General features: G+C 41.0%; 1 protein-coding gene and 2 non-coding genes across 3 annotated transcripts; 1 reads left to right on the plus strand and 2 right to left on the minus strand.

Moving 5' to 3' along the window:
- Positions 1-7,680, plus strand: LOC116247269 (auxin response factor 2A-like). The gene is made up of 15 exons (XM_031619328.2): positions 1-907; positions 1,047-1,159; positions 1,285-1,380; positions 1,466-1,522; positions 1,635-1,790; positions 1,881-1,965; positions 3,550-3,640; positions 3,737-3,901; positions 4,384-4,503; positions 4,612-4,687; positions 4,782-4,950; positions 5,063-5,892; positions 6,185-6,375; positions 6,666-6,858; positions 7,287-7,680. The coding sequence occupies exons 1-14, from the start codon at positions 751-753 to the stop codon at positions 6,820-6,822; spliced, it is 2,463 nt and encodes an 820-aa protein (XP_031475188.1). The 5' UTR covers positions 1-750; the 3' UTR covers positions 6,823-6,858; positions 7,287-7,680.
- Positions 7,681-13,514: 5,834 nt separating this feature from the next.
- On the minus strand, positions 13,515-13,674 carry LOC116249380 (U1 spliceosomal RNA). The gene has a single exon (XR_004171150.2). It is a non-coding gene; the product is annotated as a U1 spliceosomal RNA (small nuclear RNA).
- Positions 13,675-15,079: 1,405 nt separating this feature from the next.
- LOC116249370 (U1 spliceosomal RNA) lies at positions 15,080-15,239 on the minus strand. Its single transcript, XR_004171140.2, has one exon. It is a non-coding gene; the product is annotated as a U1 spliceosomal RNA (small nuclear RNA).
- Between the last annotated feature and the right edge of the window lie 2,031 nt (positions 15,240-17,270).

Below are 17,270 nucleotides of genomic sequence, written 5' to 3' on the forward strand. Positions count from 1 at the left end.
AGGGACGGAGGGGAGGAGGAGGCAACTGGGCGAAGGGAGTGGGACGGACAGAGGAGAGAGACGAGAGAGTTGTACGAAGGTGATGGCAGCGAGCAGAGTAGGGGTCAGAGGGGGAGACGTTAAAGCCATCGGTTCCTTCTTCTGCACGACTCTGGGTTGCGCACGGCCGACGTCGGAGAGGGATTCTCCGGGTGCTTGCTCCGGTGTTAGGGTTTCTTCCTCTTCTTCTTTGTCCAGTTTTTCTTCTTCTCCTGTGCGAGGATTGTAGGGTTGCTGGCTGAGCGAGGGTTTTTCTTTTCTTCTTCCCGGCTGAGCAAGGGATTTTTGTTTTGTTTTCTTTTCTGGAGGAGTGATAGGGTTTCTGGTGAAGGAGCAAGGCTTTGTTCCTTCGTTTCTTGCCTCCTGTGGCTTGCGATTGGACGGAATTCTAGGTGTTGTGGTGACGGAAGCCAGGTTTCTTGTTGTTTCTTCTGTTGTTTGATTCTTGAGACCGGCTTGTGTGGTGGTTTCTGCCGAGGGAGCAAGAGAGTTGTCGGTTGGTGTTACGGTTCTTGTTGCTTTTTTTTTTTGGCCTTCCTCCAACGGGATTGTAGTAGTTTCTGGAGGCGAAGCTAGAGTCGTTCTCTGCTTGTTCCGAGGCGCGGTTGTAGGGCGTTTAGGGAGAGAGAGAAGAGAGGTAGATTTTGTAGAGTCCTTTTTTGGAGATCGCTGGTGGATGAGCGGGTTCTGATAGGGATTAGTTGACTAGAAATGGCGGCGTCTGAGGTTACGTTCCGGGGGAGCGGGAGCAACGTGAGAGCCGAGGGCTTGTCCTCTGCATGTGTTGAGCCGAGCAATGGCGGGATCGGGCAGAAGGCTATGGCTGACGCACGGAGGGGATGCAGTGGGTTGCCCGCTAGTAGTAAAGGTAAATACATGCTGTCTGAGAGAAGCTATGCTTGCCAACGTGCTATATGATTGGTTTTTGCTTGCGATTTTATGTAGAAATGGAGAAAAAGACTGTCTTAAGAGTTTTTTTCTGGATTGTTGTCTTGATTTTGGCACAGACATGGAAGATGCTTTATATGATGAGCTCTGGCATGCGTGCGCTGGGCCGCTGGTGACGGTTCCTCGTACCGGTGAGAAGGTTTTCTACTTCCCTCAAGGCCACATCGAGCAGGTGAGAAAGGATTTCGCAGCCCAAGGGTCAGCATGATGGGTTTAGCTGGGGGCTATATGTGTTCGTGTTTCTCAGATCTGAATATTTGTAGCTCGTTTAAAGCTTTGCGGGATGTTCTGTATCAGGTTGAGGCATCGACGAATCAAGTAGCTGATCAACAAATGCCTCTGTATAACCTTCCTTGGAAGATACTCTGCACTGTGATCAACGTCGAATTGAAGGTCTGGTCCTTCAAAAGCTACATATTTACGTCATTCCTTTGTCAATGTCTGACTCTCTTTCTGCATCTTTCAATTGGTTTTTCAGGCGGAGCCGGACACAGATGAGGTCTTCGCACAGATGACACTGGTTGCAGATGCGAATGTGTGTTGTCTCTGGGTCCCCTAGTCAGTACTGCTTATTTCCTTTCCTTTAGCTCGTTTTAGTCTTAAGGGTCTTCTTTCCGTTGCTTTGGTATGCGAAATTGTTTCTGCAGCAAAATGAGAACGAGATGGAAGCAGAACCACCGCCGCCTCCCTCTGCTCGACCGGATGTGCATTCATTCTGCAAGACCTTGACGGCTTCGGACACAAGCACCCATGGTGGGTTTTCGGTTCTAAGGAGGCATGCGGACGAGTGCCTACCGCCTTTGGTGAGTCATGTAGTTAGCGAATCTTGATACTCCTGTTTGTGTTTAGGCTTTTTCCTTTTCTTTTCAGTGACACCTTATCTGTGATTGCAGGACATGAGCAAGCAACCGCCAAGTCAGGATCTGGTGGCTAAGGACTTACATGGGAAGGAATGGAGCTTTCGACATATCTTCCGAGGTGTGAGATAGCTTGCTTTCATGGATTGTGCTTTGCACAATAGGGCTTAGGACATGATGGTCTATTGGTTCCTCTTGTTTGTTCAATTTAAACTTCTTTTTATTTTCTTGGTCTCGCCATTTACTTCTAGATCTCTGAAGAAACTTGTATGTAGGCTATCCATATAAAATCTTTTCCTCGTCAGATTTTTACGCCAAAGCCTCTGTTGGCAAAATGATTCTGTGCCAATTGGCAAAAGGATTTTGTGCCAACCCGTAGCTTCTAACGGCTTGCAACTTGCAGAAAGTTAGAAAATGTAGAAAAATTCTCGAGGGGCCCTTTGTTTTTTTTTTTACTTTAATTGGGTTTTTCTGTTTTTGTTCTGTAGTGTTTAGAAGCTTAGATGGCAGTGCAAATCCAATATGAAAAATACTGGAAAAAAGTTGAGGCAGGACAAGTATCCTTTTCTTTCCCTTTGTGAAGTGATGAATAAGTCAGTGAGCTACCTTGTAGTTGAAACTTGAAACTTGAAAGTGCTTTGGTCCATTATCAGGGTTCCTTTGGGTGAGTTTGTTTTGTTCCTTTAGACAGGCATTGTACAAGTTGCTGCCCACAAATAAACGGTTCAAGTGATGTTTTTTGTATGTCAGAGATTACACATATTAATTAAGCTGTGACATGTCTATATTATGTTCACTTGGTTTCTCTACCAATAAACACTAAATGACAGGTTTTTTTTGCTTACTTGAACGAAAATTTAGATGTTGTTTCTCTGGTAGATCAGTATCCTTGCAACATCTTTCGTTGTTTTACATTCAAGGTCTATCGTGCATCTGTAAACTCTGTATGCTGGTCTTGATACTGTGGCATATTAGCCACATTCCCAGATTTGGTCCATGTAAGATAAGCAGTGATATCTCAGAATGAACTGGATTTCTTGACATGGGGCTGCTTGGCACACGTGAACATTCTAATGCTGATGTTGGTTCCTTCCCAAGGCATTGAGTTTCTTTTCTGGATTTGTTACAAGGATCGGAGGTGGTTCAATCTATCACTTATAAATTGATTTCCTCAGAATTATTCATATAACATGAACTGGATTTCTTGATATGGGGCTACTTAGCACACATGAGCATTCTAATGCTGATGTTTGTTCCTTCCGAAAGCATTAAGTTCTTTTCTGCATTTGTTACAAGGATCTAAGGTGGTTCAACGTGTCACTTATAAATTAATTTCCTTGGATTTTTTTTTCGATTGTCTGACCTGTTTTTTTTAGATTTCTTTAATTGCTGTTCTTATTGTTGGTATCTTATTTAGTCTGTTCTAGGAAATAGATGACGGAAAAGACCTAAAATATGGTAACTCCAGAGTACATGGTTTACTGTTGAAGAAGCTGCCCTTTGTCGGGCTTGTTCTAATGTTTTTCCACAAATATGTCATACCTGTGGTGATTTTAGAGCTTTTCATTGTGTTTCTGCTTTTCTTTGTACAAACTTTTGAATGAATTTTTTTCAACCTCGACAATGTACAGGAAGTTTATCTGATCATTTAATATTGGTTGCATGTGGTTATTTTGTAGTGATGCATCTTATCTTCATATTACAGGACAACCAAGAAGACATCTGCTTCAAAGTGGTTGGAGTGTCTTTGTTAGCTCTAAGAGGCTTGTTGCTGGAGATGCTTTTATTTTTCTAAGGTCTTCTAATTTTCCTCTGTGTGTGTGTGTGTGTGTGTGCTTGTCTCCACCCTTCAATTGGGCTTCAGTTGTTCTGAGATGATTAATGTCCTGCAGAGGTGAAAATGGTGAGCTTCGTGTTGGAGTTAGACGGGCCATGAGACAGCTGAGCAATGTGCCATCTTCTGTGATATCTAGTCACAGTATGCACCTAGGTGTCCTGGCAACAGCATGGCATGCTATTCAAACAGGGACCATGTTCACCGTGTACTATAAACCAAGGTACCACATAGATTTGTAATTTTGTAACCTATGAATGATTTCGAAAAGTAACATTCAAGATGCTTGGATTTTCATTATACTTGAATTGAGAAAGGTTGTAAATCTTAAAGGCACTATTCAGGATCCTTATCACTGTTTAGAGTTTAGTCCCAGCAATCCTTTTGTTTTGCTTTTACAAACTATTTTTTTCTGTTCCTTTTGAATCTTGCTTATAGACAAGTCGTGATTTTGTATGGCAAAAGTTTGATTAAGTGCATTTTTTCATGTCTTAGTTCTTGGTTTCCCTGTCATGTATCACATAGCAAGTCACATGATTATCATGAATTTGCAAATATGAGAAGCATTGAATTCTGTTACTTTTTGCCTTTCTTTGGGCAGCATTCAGATTCAGTTCATAGCTCTACTGTGTTTGTATAATTTCTCCATCTACTTTTGTATTTTTCTCCTGAATTAGTGTATTGTTTTTCTTTTCCAATTTTCAGGACAAGCCCTTCAGAATTTATTGTCCCTTTTACACAATACATGGAATCTGTTAAGAACAATTATTCTATTGGGATGAGATTCAAAATGAGATTTGAGGGTGAGGAGGCACCTGAGCAAAGGTACTGAGCTTTGATGTCCTGTTATCCGAGCCTGTAAGCATGCTTGAGGACACGACTTGATGATGTGCTAATTTTCGGTTTCCTCATTTCTTTTCTATCTTGGGTTAGATTTACAGGTACGGTTGTTGGTATTGGAGAAGTTGATCCTACAGGGTGGCGTGAGTCAAAATGGAGATGCCTGAAGGTCTGTACTTAAAGTCTTAAACTATGCTTCTATTTTATATGGTTTGTTTTGGTGTTGTATCATGTATGTGCTTAATAATTTCTTGATAATTTAGGTGCGGTGGGATGAAACCTCTTCTGTTCCTCGTCCAGAGACAGTTTCCCCATGGAAAATTGAACCTGCTTCAGCATCTGTGACCCCAAATCCACTTCCTGTTACTAGACCAAAAAGGCCTAGGGCAAATGCAGTGCCTCCATCATCGGATGCATCTGCTATGAGGGAAGGTACATCTCTCTCTCTCTTTATATATATATATATATATATGTAAAGGAAAAAGGGTTGTATATTTTTTCGTTCACAACTTGATGATTGGAGCACATTCTTAATTGTTGTTAGGTCCACCCAAAGCTGCAGTTGAACCTATGCAAGTCCACAGATATTCAAGGGTCTTGCAAGGCCAAGAATTTACAACCTTGCGAGGTTCCTTTTCTGATACCAGTCAAGTGGATCATGGGCAGAAGCAACGTCTAGAGGATGATGATAAAAAGGAAAGGGCTCCTTCATTAAGAAATATGGGTTCTGAAAATTGGATGTCATTGCTGAAGCACTCTCCTGCACAAACCCATGATGAAGCTAACCCAGTACTGAATCATTTTGAGGACCAAAGTGGCAAATATCACTCTCATGGAGGCCTGTGGCCTATACTGTCTTCCACGTGCTTGATGGGCTCTGATCGCTCAAGACCGACTGCAGGTTCCAGTGAATTACCATATCAGATGTCTGGAAATTTCAGATATGGGCATCCGACTGGTTACACTATGATGTGCAATTCTATTGTTGAGCAACAAGGGAGCTGGGCGGTGCCTGCATTACCTTCTCATATGGAAAATCTTTCTCATGCTCTTCTGGGGAGGCCAAAGAGTGTTCTACATTCTCAACCAGAGGCCAGTAAACCTAAGGGTGATGGTAACTGTTTGCTGTTTGGCATAAATCTTGCTGGCAGTTCTCATCAACCCGAACCTCCCATCATGCATGATCATACAACAATTTCACTCCATAAACCTCTATTGCTGGAGACAGACCAGCAGCTTGAACCCTCAAAATGTACAAAATCAGCTGATACTCTTCACACTGAAAGTGATCAGGAGAAGCCTTGTCTCCCTTGTCAGACACATTCCAGGGACACTAACACGTCTCTGTGTAGTTCAACAAGGAGTTGTACTAAGGTGTGTGATGTTGACTCCAGTTTTTTGATGTATCATCACCATGAACAGTTAATGGTTCATGTGAAACCATGCTTCCTAGTTAGTAGGCTCTTGATAATTGATGGCATGTCCTTATTTTTTGAGGTCTTGTTATGTTTACTTCTGGTCTATACATGTTTGTGCCTGCTAACATTAATGTGGCTCACAGTCCATATTTTCTGGTTGGTACTTTTGGATGATCTATGCAACTATGAAGCTTTTAATGTGCTTTCATACTATTGAAGGTGTAACATCCAAAACAATTGGGTTTCAGGTACACAAGCAAGGGAGTGCTCTTGGAAGATCTGTAGACCTTGCAAAGTTTAGTGGTTATGAAGAGCTGATCAGAGAGTTTGATCAAATGTTTGAATTCCAAGGGGATCTGGTGAACCCGTCCAAAGGCTGGCTAGTTGTTTATACTGATGATGAAGGTGACATGATGCTTGTCGGGGATGATCCGTGGCAGTAAGTCCAAACATTCTTTTAGCAGTTTTGTTTTTTTTTTTACCTTATAAATAGGGGAATCTGCACTGTATTTTTTTGGATGCCCTTGACTATCAATGTCTCTCCTTCTCTGTAGTCTCAATTTCATTGAGAAAATATTCTACTGTGCAGATAACTACACAGTAGTGCTGCTGTTATTGATCTCATTCTGTGTCTTTGATGAAAAATGGCTTGTGTTTATTGTTATCCCTTTCAAATTTGGATGGTTTCTGGGCTGACCTTGAATGCCGTTTTCATGAAAACAAAAACAGGGAATTCTGCAGCATGGTTCGCAAAATTTTCATTTATACACGCGAAGAAGTTCAACGGATGAGGCCACGATCCATACCCCAAAAGAGCGAAGACAATTGTACTGGTGGAGAAATCAAGGCAACAGTCAAGGATGCCAATGCATCTCTGCATTTGTAGCATTCCACTTCTGGGAACCAGCTTTCTCCTTTGCAGGTCAGTAAAATGAGCAGATAAATTTTTAACTTTCAAGTTACCTGCTCAAGTGATGCTTCGCATTCTAGCCACGGGGTTCAGCTCCTGAGTGAGCAGCAAGTCTCTAGGCATGGTTCTGTTTGCTCGACAATAAGTATCACATGGGAAGTATAACCTGGTAGGGCGTTCTTTGTAATAGACCTTTCACAGGCCAATTTTAAAATTTGCACTCAAAATGCCTGGACGTTTTTGTGGTAAGTTGCTGCCAGTGCCAGCAAATGCCTGAACAGAGGAGAAGCGATGGCATCTCTCTCTCTCTCTCTCTCTCACGCACAATGCGTGCATATACTCACTGAACGTAATAGGGATGAAAACTCTCATGGCACACAAAGTTACTGAAAATGAGTTTGTGTAACTACTTCCTTTGATTCATACTGTATTTTTTGCAGGCTTTCCTTGTTTAAATATGACGTTCAGTTGGGGCTACAGACTGCTAGTACTTCTCTTTTTGGTAGCTATATTTGGACCTTGGAGTAGGTGCTATATTATCTCAGTTTTGCATTCTACCCGTTTTCTTTCACCATACAAGGCAAGAGGCTGGCCTTGTTCTTCAGGCTGCGTTTGTACATATCTTCTTTTCTTCTTAGCCCATATGGTATTTTCGATACATAGCCCTTCCTATGGATCGTTTGTAATCATTTTTATTGTTCTAGTGAGCTGTCTTGGTAAAATACGTCATCTTCTACTGCTATAAGGTGCCCGGTATTGTATTGTTAGATGTGCAATGTAAATTTTCTGTGGACAATTGGAAAAATGAAATTTCTATAGATTTTATTGAGCGTATATTTCACTCCACACTTCAAACCCACACACCATTTGCCGAGATCCTTGATGTAAGCCCAACGCTTGCACACCTGTGGTGAGTAGTACCTCTCAACAGACCTCACTTTGTATTCTGTCGTTCAGAAAAGTTGGTTGCTCGATCAATAAGTTTCGAAAGCTTGGCGCTTAGAGCAGAAGCTTTGAGCAAGATTTGGGGATTTCTATGTCAGTTTTAGTAACACAGACACAGTATCTGATGCTGACACGACCTTGTACACCCGACTTGAATCCGGCGTGAAACTGATTTTTATTTGTTTTTTAGTTTTACCCGAGGCGGAATCCCCATAAAAGCCGGCAGCAAAAGAAATCAGCACCACCAACCGATCGACTTGTCATTGTCGTGTGATTTGTTCTACTATTTTGATTTCCCAGTTGGCCCGCGAGTGCTGGGGTTGGAGTGATCATTGTCTGCTGGCCTTTTGGGACATTGAGGCTTGTCCTACCACGTGGGCGCTGTACTGCTACTAGGCAGGCATGTGACCTTACGGAGCAGCGTGCAGAGACTGTCCTACGGTGACAACACCTCGCATTTACATCAAAGGACGATATATACGTCCTTGTGTCGTCTCTTGGCCCTCAGTTGGCGATGACTGGGATGCCTGGGCCTGCTCACAGCCTCGGTGCATTCTCACACCGCTTGGTTGGGAAAAGGTGCGACCTCTTGTCCCAGCTACTGGCTAATCCATCGTAAACTGCTCCGCTCTTTCATGATATTGGGACACCTTTCTTCCCAAAATGGTTGGGGATAGCGGTAGATTTCTGTATCAGTCAAAAGAAAGGGAAAAAGGACGGTAAAAATCTTGTATTCCTTTTCAGACCGCGTCAGGTGCGCTCAGCTCCGCTTTTCCTAAGAAAGAAACGACTCTATGTATTGAACGGAAACCGGTCGGCTGGTTCTTGTCAGACTGAATATTGGCTTTGAGTTACCCTTGCCATGGCTGGTTGGTAAAACGCGGGGCCGCTAGTTGCTAGTTCAATTTTCATCATCGTCAATCTCTTGCCTAAAAGTAAGCGTAGGTCTTGAGTGCTGGCTTTTCGAGTCCACAGATAGGGAAAGAAAGAAGTCCCAGTGAGAAAAATTTTCATCAGTCCAAGAATCAGCTTTTTTAAAATCCGGTGCTGTAAAATTTACGCAGGAGAGAAACAGGGAAAAGCAGATCCTTCTTATGTGTCTCTTTAACGTGATCATGAGTTCCGGTGACCAAGTTAATGTTCATTCATCAGTTCTGGGATTGCTCTTTAGCCCATTTAACTGGAAGGCATCTGGCAGTAAGTTTGAACCAAGAACTCAGAAACTCCAATCAAAGTAAGAGTCTCACGCCACACCTGAAGCTTGCACTCACTTTCCTCGTCTGTTACATCGAGAAAGGACGTCTGATGAAAGATCACGAAAGGAATCCGGCGACCTCAAATGAGAAGCGATGAGACGAGACATGGAACTGCCAAAGACCCAGGAACATGGCCCCTCCCCACTTTGAACGTTTTGAAGTTGGACCCGTCAACCGACGTCTCAGCGACTGCTCTTCTTTCAGTCTCTGACATTGCGCCATGTTCCCGCCATCCAAGTTGGCCGCTGGGTGTGCAGAGCTGCTCTCTGGTTCGCACGGCCCTCCCTTTACCTGTCCCCTTCTGCATGTCACCTTCCAAGGTTCTCATACAATTAAACGTTGAAGGCAGTGGTCCTCCTCTGAAAGCTTCCGTTTACTCTCTCTCTCTCTCTCTCTCTGTCTATGTGGGGAGAAAAATTTTTAGTTGGTTCCTGAAATTCTTTGGTGCAGTTTCAAAATAAGTTTTTACATTGTTTCAACTTTTCTAATTGCTCTCACACTTTTGAGATCATGGTTGCCTTACCGGGACCTTGTTTCAAAGTCCGGGGAGAAAAGACTTTTTAGTTGGTGCCTGAAATTTTTTGCTGCAGTTTGAATAAAAGTTTTCACATTGTTTCAACTTTTCTGATAGCTCACACTTTTTAGATCATAGTTTTGCCTCACCGGGACCTTGTTTCAGAGTCTCTTCCATTTTGGAAAAGTTATGAAATTTGACAATTTTTTTCTTCTTCCCATTGGCTATCATTTCAGTCGTTTTGTTCGCCCTAAGTCGACCATTAACCAGAACTTATACGGATGCAAATTGGTGAGGATGTATATGTTATTGGGAGTTAATTGTTTTAGAACCTACCAAATTCAACCAAGTATGGGATCTAATAGATATTGTGATCATCCAGGTCCGAACCGTTTGTGGGTCCGGTCAAACATTGCGAATACATGATGAGAAGTATCAGAAACAATGAGACCCATTCTTAAGTACCCATAAATATGAATCTTCCTTTTCATTTCCTCCTGAGAACTTCATATCAGCATACAGAAGTACTGAGCGGGAAGGTCAGCTCGGTGAGGAAGTCTCCGGCCGTGGCATGGACCACCTTGTGGGAAAGGGAACCTTCCTAGTTGTGTGCATTTGCTTTGGATCCATGTGGACGGTGGTCACGGGGCGTTTAAGTACAGTGGGACACACGGACTTACCGAGCTTGAGGGTTAGGTGGGCTCGTCGGAGGTGATAACTTGGTGCGCCTGGGGTGAGTTCAGTTTTACATGGACAATGGAGCTGTGTCGAGCCTGTGCTCAAGCTGGACCTGCACCAGTCATCCGTTGATCACCAAAAAAACTATGTCGTTTTATTCGCAACACGTCGACATACTTATAATTGGTACTTTAGGGGTCATTTGGTAATAAAAATAATAATGGGCTCTTCCTTAAATATGCCCTACAGATTTGGATGGACTCATGAAACACATTGTTACAGTATTTCTTGAATCTGTCCCAATCCTTAAAGCATATTCGTGGAACAGTTTGACTGTTCTTATCACCCGTTATGGTATGGTTGGGATGTTCAGATAGACTGGTCTTCATATTTGACCTTTTAAAAAAATGTAGACCAAGTGTCATGCTGTGAAGATAAGTGCCTCAACAATAGATCAACAATCTGATAAAATCAAACAAATGCTCCATTAGTAACAAGAATATTCAATATGCTATCAGAGGTTGGCCCACGTGGTCGTCCAGGCCATTTTGGTCACTAGTTTGAATGGCAGGAGCATCAAGTCACCTTCTGATAGTGGAGCGGAATTAGTGTACTAGCAAACCAGACATGGACTCAGCCCTAAACCCTAAAGGCAGGCAGCTGCTCGCACTCACAAACTCACTAGTGGGGACCTGAGGGTGTTAGCGTAGGGAGGAACAGATTTAAAACATTGAATTGAAGTCGAAGGACTTCAAGAGTTTAACGCCTATAGTGTGCTTTAACATAACTTGTTACTAATTAAAGCTTGATAATTAGGAAAAAAAACACTTTCAAAGCATGCAGAATTGGTTTCACCTTCCTCATTCAATCTGACGTTCAATATCTGAGACTTAACCTCGTTGGGAAGATTTTTTGCGGGCAAATTTATGTACGCTTTTAGTTCAATAAGCACTACCAATGATCAGTTTCATGTTGTCGGAGAAGTGGTCGTACTTATTGCAAGCTAAGACGGAAAGGCCAGGTCTTTAGCGATCCCACCAAGAGGAGAAAGAACCAGGTCGACTGTAATGGCTCTTGCAGTAACAATTTTCATTACATGTTTCTTCTGTATACTTTTTTTCAAAACCCAGAAAACTCATTATTGCAGTTCACTTGAGTGTATATATCAGGCCTGAAAATTTTACAAGAACACAGTCATGTTTTGTAAGCCTTTGCGTATTTTATTTGACAGCTTCAATTGCAACAAAAATAAGTAGTCAAACAAAAGAGGTCCAAGCTTAAGCAGGTTTTCGTTCTACCAAAGTTCAATAAGATTTGATAAGCGTATGATTTTAGAACTTCTATTGGTTGAATCTTTCAGTGAACTTTAGGTAACTTCTGCGGACCCAAATTGTTTAAAATGTATCCACCTGTGCATTTACAGTCATCAGCCAAACCTGCCCAATCACTATCAGAAGCATGATTACCACATTCGTGCGGTGACTGCCATGGCTTGTTCCTCATTAATGAGGAAACAGTTGCTGGATTATAATGTCAAAAATTTGCGTCCAACCATTTGACCTCCACATTTCTGATTTTATTACAGGAGTGAAGCGGAGACATATCAACGATCTCCATAAATAAATTGAACTGAATCAAGTCATCAATCGTAGTGTCTTTGCTCTCCTGTCAAAATGCCTTTCATTTCATATCTTTCAGGAAACCTTTTGACAGCGAAATTAAACATTGTGGGGCAATTCAATTTTCTTGGTAGATGGACGGAGGCTATTTCTTAAATGAAACTTCATTAAAAGAGAAACTATGGATCATAAGGGGCTGGTTGGTAATCTGAGCAGCAGCATACTGTTCAATGCATGTGACTTAAATGTTGGGTTAAATTCACAAAATGTTGTAACATAGTGTTTCATGAATTGGACTTAATCTATGTAGTAGGTACATGGAACTCTGCACCTTCATCTGCAGACAAGACGCTAAAACTTAAGTGTGTTCTCTCTCTGTCTGTCTCTTTCTTTTTGAGCAATTTTTTTCATTTACATGTTGGTGCCCCTTCAAAATTTAAAATTTTATACCTAGTGCCCCTGTGCCAGAATCTTTTAGCTCTGCCCCTGCATCCAACCATAAACCATATAGACATATTGTAAGGCTTATCATGCAAGTTATTATTATTGAGACGCCCATTCGAAGGCCTCATCTTTAATGATCCCATCTTTGGACCTAACTTTGCCATATCCTCTAACTCAGGCTAAAAAAATGGCATTAAGAACAAGAGTTTTTGGCATAAGGTTGTCTTCCTTGTTGACTATATTGCAAAATAGTCATTGCCTTATTAAGTTCTTCAAATGGCTCCTGCATTTTGCATTGTCGAGCATTCGCAGCTGTTAGAAAGTATTAAAAGTAAGCACAGTTAATTCTTTGCCTTGTTTGGAACTCCCTAGCAGAAACTCAGGTCTTGGACATAAACTATATAGTATATATAGTTTAGTTTCAAGATCAAAAACTGGAAAATCAACAAAGTAACACATTATTTTGTAACTGCTTAAAGGTTTATTTGGTTTACACCCTTAATGTTATCCTTTTGCCTCCAAAACAGTGTTTAAGTGTAACAAATTTTTTATTTTTACCTATCTGACAACATCCAGTCAGTCCGAGTCCCCCAAAATAATGATCATCTGCCTTTGCAAGATTTCCTCCTTGGATCTAATGCTGGCAAATCGATCTAGGAGCTGGATCCAATGTAGACGATCCCTCTAGATTCTTTTGGACATAGGCACACTATTTAGATTTTTGATTCGTTAAAAATTGAAAAAGGTGTTTGGCTTTTTGTTATCTTAATTGCATAATACTGTTTTCTTAATTAGTTAAACTTGATTTACAAATATCTTTTGAGCGTAGAAAGTCTTTACTTTCTGTTAATTATCACATCATCATCCCGCAGCCATTAACAGGTTCCTCCCCATTCCCAACTCCGTCACTCATCTCTCTCTCTCTCTCTCTCTATATATATATATATATATAGGGAAAATATTAAGTCTCTAGAATAAACATATATCTTATGTAAACTAATCCAGCTGGAGATGAACTGGACAACATTCGGATTAATCTTTTACTACTGAAATTAGTCGGAAGAAATAAATATGCAACTTAGCTTCTAGCAAGGCTACAAGATATTGATAAAAATTTCATAGTTAGAAAAATCAAGACTTTTGGTTTCAATATTTTACTTGAAAAATGATACCAAACTAAAACCAGTGATAAGAATTTTTATTAAGAATTGGTGGGGGTCGCGCGAACGCGTTCCCCCGCTACCACAAATTATGACGTCCACTCTCCCACTTGGGGAGATGGTAGAACAACTCTCCTCCTAAGTGCAATGGAGGCAGTTGCTCTAGGCCATCGGCCTTTTGGATCACCGATCGACCCCGTCCAGGTAAGTATGACTTGACCGGAGTCGCTCGAGCTCTTTTATAGCCCTCTCTGGGTAGGCCCCTTTCCATTTCAACGATACAGGACTATTTTTCCTTCCTTTACCGACGACCTCATGGCGGCAGCCATCAGAGTATTGCGGCCTCTGTTTGCTCTCTTCCCTGAATATAAGCTTATATCCTTTTTCAATCAAACAATCATATGCAGCCAAAAATTACTTCCTTTAGATTTGGATCTAGTTCTGGTTTTGATCATGCCTCTCCTTTTCTTCAGGAGAAGCGAAATACAAAAAGTTTCTTGAGAATTTTGGTTCTGTTTCAGCATCTTCGTTGGTGTTTGATGCCCTGCACCTCCCTCTCTCTTCAACGACCTTCTTTTCACTTGAGCACATAACAGGATCCACAAAGTATCTGCTATGTTGGTAGAGATCATCTAGATAATATGAATTGTTACTGCAGTTTGGCTGAAAGCAAAAAATTCTTCCTTTGAATTTTCATCAGCTTCTCTTTTTCCCTTGATTTTTTATTCTGAAGAAGGAAGTTATGCAACTCCGATTACGATGCTGAGCAGTGATTCTCCTGTCCACCACATCAATAAATCATGACTGTCAAGAAAACTGCCAAGTTAGTCAGGTCATGCTACCCTGCTGCCATCTTAAAAAGAATATGAAAAATGTATATGTTTTCCAAAACGCCCAAGTTTCTCGCACAAGTTTACTGAAAGAAACATTCACTTATCTAACTTCGTTCATAACAAAGAATGACTTAAACATGATGTCTATAATTTTTCATATGGATCTTAAAATTGGAATCAACAACATCACATTCAGTGTGTTCATCCTCAGATGAAATTTTCAAGCTTCCTAACAAGATGAGTAAACAAAAAATATGCAACAGAGTCCCTCGAGCCCTTTTTCCGCCCTCTCTCCCTCGGCCCTTTTCCATTTCATCGACACACAACTATTTTTCCCTTTCCGCCAGAGAGAACGTTCCACACACAACAGCAATCTGTTTGCGGCTTCTGTTACTCTCTTTCCCTAAACTATCTCATAATTCAATTGAAAAAACATATGAAAGCCAATTTTAGCAACTTTTTGCTTCAAAAATCCATTCTTTAACTTAATCCGTTCGGATTTAGTTTCTGTTTTTCAGCAATTTACTGATTGGAACGAACAATTTACAGAAGTGAAAAATAAGTCGCCTCTTCAGGGTTCGATTACGTTTCAACCTCAATAGATTCAAAGCCATTTATCGGACAGGAGTGATTCTTCATGGAAATCCTTCACGTTGACATGAATTTTGTATAATTCATGGATCGAAGACTCGAAAAGCGTGAACCGAATAACTTTTGGATTCAATACTTTCCTTGAAAGTGTCACCCAAATAAAACCACTGCAAAACTTTTCACTAAGAATTGGTGGGGGCCGCGCGAACGCGTTCCCCCGCTGCCACAAATTATGACGTCCACTCTCCCACTTGGGGAGATGGTAGGACAACTCTCCTCCCAAGTGCAATGGAAGCAGTTGCCCTAGGCCATCGGCCTTTTTGATCACCGATCGACCCCGCCCAGGTAAGTATGATTTACCTGACGCCCCCTCAAGCCCTTATATAGCCTTCTTCTCCGCACGCGCTTTTCCATTTCATCGATACAGGACTATTTTTTTTTCCGTTCCCGGCTAACGTGCGAGACCGATAACCGCTTAAGACAGCCGACGCTGCTGCGGCTTTTGTTGCTCTCTTACCTGAATATTTCAAGCCTAAGGCATTCAGCTGCATGCATTTGAGCTGTTACTAGCTTCCAACATGACTTCTACCATATATTACCTGATGAAAAATAATTAAGGTGGAAGACATAGCCATGAGAAATCAATATGCCGCAGGAAGAAGCAAAACAAGGCAACTGTGCCATGTCGAAACTAAATGTCAGCAAACAAATTACTGAAACCACAAGTATCTAACACTAATATTGATTTACAACGCACAAACTTACTCATGGCTTGTGAAAAGACCTAAAATGATTCAATGCACCTCACGAACACAAAACCTTAGACGCCTTCCTTGCATGGATGCAACGAATAGTTCCATAAGCACATTGTGTCAGCATGTCAAGGAAAGAAGAATATGGAAAGCTCTTTGGTGTTAGTGTTAGTGGCGTCAGAGGAATTAAGGACTAGATTGATGTCCTCGCCCTTGAGAAAAGAAATAAGTTGCATGCTGTCCTTAAATTTACTAATGTTTAGCCAATCAAATGCACTTAACTGCAATATTCAGTAAGCCTTAAACTGCTGATGCATATGAACCACATTCCTACTCAATAACTGTTAAAAGACCAGAAAGACTGCATTTGCAATCATGATGCGCATATGTATAGTAGAGAGTTTGCTGGAAGAAAAGAGAAGCAAGACGCAAGACCCGTTATTAGAAGAACATACAAGAGAGAAAACATCAATAAGAAAAACATGACTTCATATGAAGCATTTTTTAATTTTGTTAATAGAGACTAATTTAAAGAACTTACGACACACTAAAAATAGTTAAGCGCTGAATTCATTAGTCCAGATACAACCAAATCTGTGTGTCATTTGGATCAGTGTCTCAGACTCGATTCAGGAGCAGCATCGGTAACCGACTCAGCTGGGTTGATTGGGATTTGGGAAACAGCAAAAAATAAATATAATTAGAAACAATAAACTTTTTAAAAAATAAATAAAATGTCATTTACTTACAACGACCGCTAGCGATTCGGTAACTGATTTAAATAATGTGATTTGCAAAAAAAGAAAAGAAAAAGAGAGAGGGAGAGAAAGAGACATCCGCCATTTGGATCATTGAAACATCATTTGCCCCTGCAAGTGACCATAGATGAACACAAAATCAAGGTTTTGTCCCAAAAGCATACCGAAAGTATGTTGCATTGCCTTTTAGGTAAATATTTGCAACTTTAGTTAGTGTTCAAGATTGTTCAGTTTCACTTTCCTTTTAGAATTTAGAACTTTTTTCATTTGCTCTGGGCATTGGTGGAGAGGTTTGTAGTTTTGCTTGCCTTATTATTTTGGTTTTCTTTTTCGGTGTAAGATTTTATTTCTTTGATGGTCAAGGGTTCAAAAAAGATCGATGAGGCAGACACTATATTCCTTTACAAACAGGGTTGCGGATGGCATTTAGGATTTTTTTTATCACATGTTTGAGTGGACTTTTTTTTTTTTTAAGGGAGTAACCCTTATCAAGGATTAGGGTGTCACATGTGTGTTTAAAGGGTTTGGATTAGGGTGTTAGATGTGTGTCTAGAAGGTTTTAGAATGAGGGATTCATAAGGTTTTGCCTGATTTCCAATTTATAGGACTTGAAAAAATCATTTTTGAGGTACTGCAGTCATTGAAAGAGATTCCCAAGGGCAACTGGTTTTGCTTCTGCAGATTTTTGGAATTGGAGAATGAATTCAAGAATCTATAAGCTCCTATGAGCCAATGGATGGCCTTATTTTCATATTGTGAAATTCCCTTGAGTGAATGGAGATGGTCTTATTCTCATATTGTTGGTGATACACCAGAAGTGATACTTTGGCCCAAAGTAACAATCACTTGTGCGATATGCTCAATTTTTTAGGGA

Source organism: Nymphaea colorata, chromosome 2 (genome assembly GCF_008831285.2).
Source record: "Nymphaea colorata isolate Beijing-Zhang1983 chromosome 2, ASM883128v2, whole genome shotgun sequence".
Classification (NCBI taxonomy): domain Eukaryota; kingdom Viridiplantae; phylum Streptophyta; class Magnoliopsida; order Nymphaeales; family Nymphaeaceae; genus Nymphaea; species Nymphaea colorata.

Bases quoted from the DNA above. Each gene is read 5' to 3' on its own strand.
- LOC116247269 (XM_031619328.2), top strand. From the start codon at position 751: ATGGCGGCGTCTGAGGTTACGTTCCGGGGGAGCGGGAGCAACGTGAGA. The intron at 1,523-1,634 runs GTGTGTTGTCTC...TTGTTTCTGCAG, and splicing joins CACTGGTTGCAGATGCGAAT to CAAAATGAGAACGAGATGGA. The intron at 3,902-4,383 runs GTACCACATAGA...TCCAATTTTCAG, and splicing joins ACCGTGTACTATAAACCAAG to GACAAGCCCTTCAGAATTTA.